At 27.8% G+C, this 5,363-nt stretch overlaps 2 protein-coding genes across 2 annotated transcripts in view; one reads left to right on the forward strand and one right to left on the reverse strand.

The window, feature by feature from the left end:
- Window positions 1–3,969, forward strand: part of LOC117182589 (estradiol 17-beta-dehydrogenase 11-like) — a 15,751-nt gene extending 11,782 nt beyond the window's left edge. Inside the window, exons 2-7 of the mRNA XM_033375682.1 lie at window positions 1,156–1,350; window positions 2,697–3,062; window positions 3,147–3,261; window positions 3,412–3,493; window positions 3,598–3,708; window positions 3,833–3,969. Of these exons, the coding sequence (XP_033231573.1) occupies window positions 1,156–1,350; window positions 2,697–3,062; window positions 3,147–3,261; window positions 3,412–3,493; window positions 3,598–3,708; window positions 3,833–3,884 (921 nt within the window). The 3' untranslated portion in view covers window positions 3,885–3,969. The remainder of the gene's footprint in view (window positions 1–1,155; window positions 1,351–2,696; window positions 3,063–3,146; window positions 3,262–3,411; window positions 3,494–3,597; window positions 3,709–3,832) is intronic.
- A 394-nt stretch (window positions 3,970–4,363) lies between these two features.
- Window positions 4,364–5,363, reverse strand: part of LOC117182592 — a 4,279-nt gene continuing 3,279 nt past the window's right edge. The window contains exon 4 of the mRNA XM_033375687.1: window positions 4,364–4,870. Within this exon, the coding sequence (XP_033231578.1) occupies window positions 4,559–4,870 (312 nt within the window). The 3' untranslated portion in view covers window positions 4,364–4,558. The remainder of the gene's footprint in view (window positions 4,871–5,363) is intronic.

Here is a 5,363-nt window from a genome sequence, read left to right on the forward strand (position 1 = left end):
TTTATTTGATATATTTTTACTTCTGATAAGGGGACCTGCTCTACCAATAACCTTCTTACCTTCATTTATTCGTCTATCTAATTCCTCATTTATCTTCCCGTATTTCAAAATATTTCAAAATATTTCAAATCTTTTATAATATTTAAAAGGATTTTGAGCGTTTCAAAAAGAGATCACGGATTTCCAAGACTTTGAAAGGATTCAAAGCTTTGAAAAGGGCTTGTAGACAAGATTTCAAAGATTTCACAAATATTTCGAATATGTGACAAAGATTTTAAAACTTTCAATAGATATTTATGATTTAAAATATTTTTAAAAAAGTGCAGTACACCAGATGCCAAAGATTTCAAAAAATTGCAAAGATTTTAAACGATTTCAAAATGTTTAGGAGATTCAAAAATATTTCACAAGGATTTCAAATATTATAATGACGTTAAATGACTACAAAAGAATTCAGAAAGATTTCATAAATATTTCAGAGAATTCATCAGGATTTCAAAAGATTTTAAGAATTTTAAAGATTTCAAAAAGGGTATATGATAACAGATTACTAAGATTTTAAACAATTTCAAAAGCTTTCAATATATTTGAGATTTCAACACGAATACAAAAGATTTCACGAATATTTCAAATGTTACATAAAGATTTAAAAATATTTCAAAACATTTCACAAAGACTTCAAAAATTTCGAAGATTTCGAAGAATTTCGAAGAATTTCGAAGAATTTCAATGATTTCAAAACCTTTTAAATATTTTAAACGATTTTAAATTTGCTTAGAAAATTTCAAAAGATTTAACAAAGACTTCAAGAATTTCCAAGATTTTACCAAGATTTTAAAAGATTTCACAAATATTTCACAAAGATATCAAAGATTTCATCAAAATGTCATAAAGATTTCAAATTCAAAACGGAACAGTAAATCAGATACATCCATTCACCAGACCATCGCTATGGATACCCAGGATTGGTGTGATGAAAATTGCTGTAATAATACAAAATCTGATTTAGGCATTACATGTAGATACATTGTGATTCAAAATTATTTTATGACCAATTATCATTGATCGTAATATTATTATAAGATATATAAAATGTAATGTTCATCAGAAGTGAATTTTCAAAAATTGACATATAATTGAAATCTTTTTCTTCAGTGGATGATGCTTCCCTTGAGAGAAGAAGCTCTGATTCCGAATTCTCGAATCGGATGTCCATCGGCAGCTACCTGGTGGTACCTCAGTGCTGAGTTTATTATTGGGCTTGGAGTGTCTGGACTTTTAGCCATTCTTGGAGCCGTAAAAACACTGCAACCAAAACCACCAAAAGACATAACTGGTGACATAGTTCTGGTAAATATTTATTTATGTTATGAAATGTTTTAAGTTGTAGTAGTTTTTTAGATTCAATCAATGGGCACGTTATAATTTCTGCAAGAATACACTTTTAAATATCAACTAAAAATCCTAAGAATTTTCCAAATTTTTATTTCTATTTCATCACTGATTTTATTTTTATCTAATGCAATATTCTAAGGGTTTGAAGCAGTTGTGCAGATGTTTGTGTGTGCGGATGTCACAACTTTTTTTGAATACGATAACTTGAAGACGGTTGTCGATAAATATTGATAAAATTTATTTCGGGCTTATTTTCACCACTAATATCTCAAAACTGCTAAAAAATGTCTAAAATATGTATCATATTTTTTTTATCACTATAGAGTATTTTAAAAATGTTTTTTTTTATAGAAAATCCTTTTTCATTCACACAATTCAAATTTGTTGCAACAATATATAAAAGATTGCCTGACTTGCTTGAGACGAATTGATTGACCTATAATATTAATATATTCTATTGAAGAATAAAGAAGTCACAGTAATTTATAATATTTGAAAACGAATTTTTCGTAGAAAAACTTTTTTCATTATTATAATTAAAAGTTGATGTAAGAATAAAATTACTCCTTGGTTCGAGACGAATTGTTCGGCCTATTTGTATTTTTATATTTTTATTGTGGGTTGGGGACACAATCACACCCCCCCTTAATATTTTATTTTAAAATATTTTTACTATTAATTTCATATTATTTGAAAAAATCAATAATATATTCCCTATAAGGAAGTAAATATATATGTCAAATAATCGGAATGAAGAAGCAAAAAGGTCATGAAATGAGCAGTTGCGCACCATACAAATCATAGATAAAAAAAGTGGATACACCCGAGCAGATTGAATTCGTAGCTAGTTTTTAATTTTAAACCATTTACATTTTTAATAGTTTAATGTTGATCATCTCAACGAACTTGTAGCATTGAAAAATTGTGTGGGATAAATGATAATCGTCCAATTTTGGCTAATATGAATTTATAAGTCTTAGAGCATTTTCCAGTTAAAATAATTATAAACGATATACAACTTTAAGTAAACTGAAAAATAGCATGAACTAAATAAAATATACGGAAGAAACCATTTTTTTCATCCAAAAAAAGTTGGATTAAACAAATATTCAGAACTCTTAATTTTCTCTAATCCTCGTATATATATATATGTGATTATATATATATATTATATATATATATGATTATATATATATATATATATATATGATTATAACCGCCATGAAACTGTTACGTAACATTTTCGTAACTTGTATATATAACAGTTATATAATAGAATTTCTTAAAATAATTTTTTTCAGATAACAGGTGTAACTTCCCCCTTAGGGAGAAATTTAGCCCAAGAATTTGCAAAAACTGGCTGTCAGGTCGTATGTATTGACCAGGATCTAGAATCCGTCAATGAAATAGTATCTGATCTCAGATTAAAATATCATACAGTGGAAAAAGTAGGTCCAGATCACTGCAAAGAAGAATATGAGGGCGGAAGGCACACAGTTAAGACTTTTGCATATAAATGTGATTTCGAAAACGTAAATGAAATTCGTAATGTGGCTAAAAAGGTCAAGGACGAGGTTGGATGGGTCGATGTCTTAGTCACCTGTAATGGGAATTCCAGTCAGGACATTTTTGATACAGTTAGCAGGACTTTAATGAGTCATTATTGGGTTCGTTATTAATTTCCATGTATTATTATAATATATTAACATAAATTATGTTTATACTTACAAAATTAATTTTTTTGATTTTAGACGGTTATGGCATTTCTACCATGGATGCTAAATAAAGGTAGGGCACATATTATAGGAGTTGTGCCAACTTTGTCCACCGATGACGCCTATATGGGTTCGAAAGCAGCAGTTGCCGGTAATCAAAATGATTTTGAAATTTTGTTTTGAAAATTGTTTGAGATTATTTATCTGAATTTGGCACTCGTCGTCCAAATATTGAAGCTATTCAATCCATAATAAAATTATTTTATAATTTACTTAGCAAATTGTTTCTTTTATTTTACAGGCTTGATGGAAAGCTTAGGACAATACTGCAATCAAAATAATCAACTTACTTTTATCACTGTATCACCCAAAAGTCATCCAAGGTATCGATAGTGGTTTCTTTATCGATAGTAGTTTCTTTATTATAAAGAATTCAGAATAACGATTTCAATCAAATTTATTTCTTATGAATTGTTTATATTTACAGGTTTCTTAAACAAAATGATCAGCAGATTGCTGCAGAGGTCGTTCAGGCTGTCAGAAGAGATCAATCTTCTTTGACAGCAAACTGGTTTTATGATTCTTTCTACCAAATTAGGTAGGTACATAATCAAATTCATAAAACTATATGAAAGTTATTTAAGATTAACTTATGTATTCAATGCATATTCTGTGTTCTTTCTTATTAATAACTGTAACGACTTTTTCCAATTTTTTTTCAGTTCCACAATGTACAAAGGGATAACATTTATAACCCAGTGGATGGATAATTAAGTCTTTTTCATATAAAAATCTGTAATCGCCTCTACAAATCTATGATTGTAAATAAAAGTATCTCATCGCCTCACTCCGACATTAAAAAGACATAGATTTGATAATTTTTCAGATTTCCCTGAAATTGTAAAACGTTGAAGTCTACATCTTTTTAATATCAGAACCAAATTTTCCCCCATCGAAATGTTTTATAATAAAAAAGACGATTAGGTTCAGTTATTGATTTTCCAAAAAAACTAATGAAAAAGATAGCTTTAAAATAGAGACTATAGATTTCATTGTTAATAACTCCTCAATACAATAATTTCGTTATGGTTACCATATTTTCTGTAAAAAATATTGCAAAATATGTTTTGCCTGAATATTTTTCTGCCCAAATAGGCTTTTGTATTCATAAGCGTTCTAGATTCAGTCATTTTCAACAGTATTATTAAAATAATGAAATACTTCAATATTTTCAAATAATTTATGCTCTGAAAATTGTATCATTACAGTTAGATATACATATAATTATGGTATTTTTATTCCCGAAATAAGTCAAGACATTTCTTTATTAGATGAACAGTAAAGACTAACTCATCTTTATTTTTTTCCTTTGTACGTTCATATTATTAGACGTAATAAAAATAGTATAAGATTAAAATAATGAGTTCGCAGATTAAAAATAAAAAGGATTAAGCAAAAGCTGGGAGTAAAACATCATAGTGACCAATTTCAGAATGTCCACTGAAAAGAAGTCTAGCGGTTGGGTAGTTGCGACTGATTCGATTATGAAAAATTTGTTTTAAAATACCTTCAGAACTAACTTCTCGATAAATTGATAGATTCATGCGATGCAATTTTGCTAATACTGTGCATTCCAATTCGCTTGCAAAAGTTCCATCAGAAATCATGTAGTTGAAATATTCTTGTCGATTTGATATATTCCATTCTGCTATGACGAATGGACCATACTCTCTCCAATTTTCATTTATGTGTTCCACCACCTTTCAAAAAATTGAATTCAGCTATAAATTCAGTTGATAGAAAAATTATTCAAATTATAAACCTCTAACCACTAAACTAAAATTAATTTTTTTACAATTAATATTCTTAAGTTGTTTATAACAAAATTTGTTATAAAATAATCATTGTTTAAAAGCATAAATACAAGAAAAGTGAGTAATTTTAATTTATTAACATGTGCAGTTTCTAAACTAGTCATTAAATTAATTATTTTACACACAATAATATTTTTAATTAATAATTATCCACTGTAAAGATGTTTCCCCAAAATATTTAATATATGATATCTGCAGCTAAATTTGAAATTAAAAATTAATTAAGAATATTAAAAAAGAATTATATTGTCTCCAGAATTTATTTTGCAACGTGCTCTGATGTAAAAATGGTGATAACCTGTAGGGGGCTGAGTACAAACTAAAAATAAGTTTTGAATGTCGATAACAGTTGTTTTCAGTTCTACATATCCTGGAACCG

The sequence above is a fragment of the Belonocnema kinseyi genome, chromosome 2 (genome assembly GCF_010883055.1).
Source record: "Belonocnema kinseyi isolate 2016_QV_RU_SX_M_011 chromosome 2, B_treatae_v1, whole genome shotgun sequence".
NCBI classification, from domain to species: domain Eukaryota; kingdom Metazoa; phylum Arthropoda; class Insecta; order Hymenoptera; family Cynipidae; genus Belonocnema; species Belonocnema kinseyi.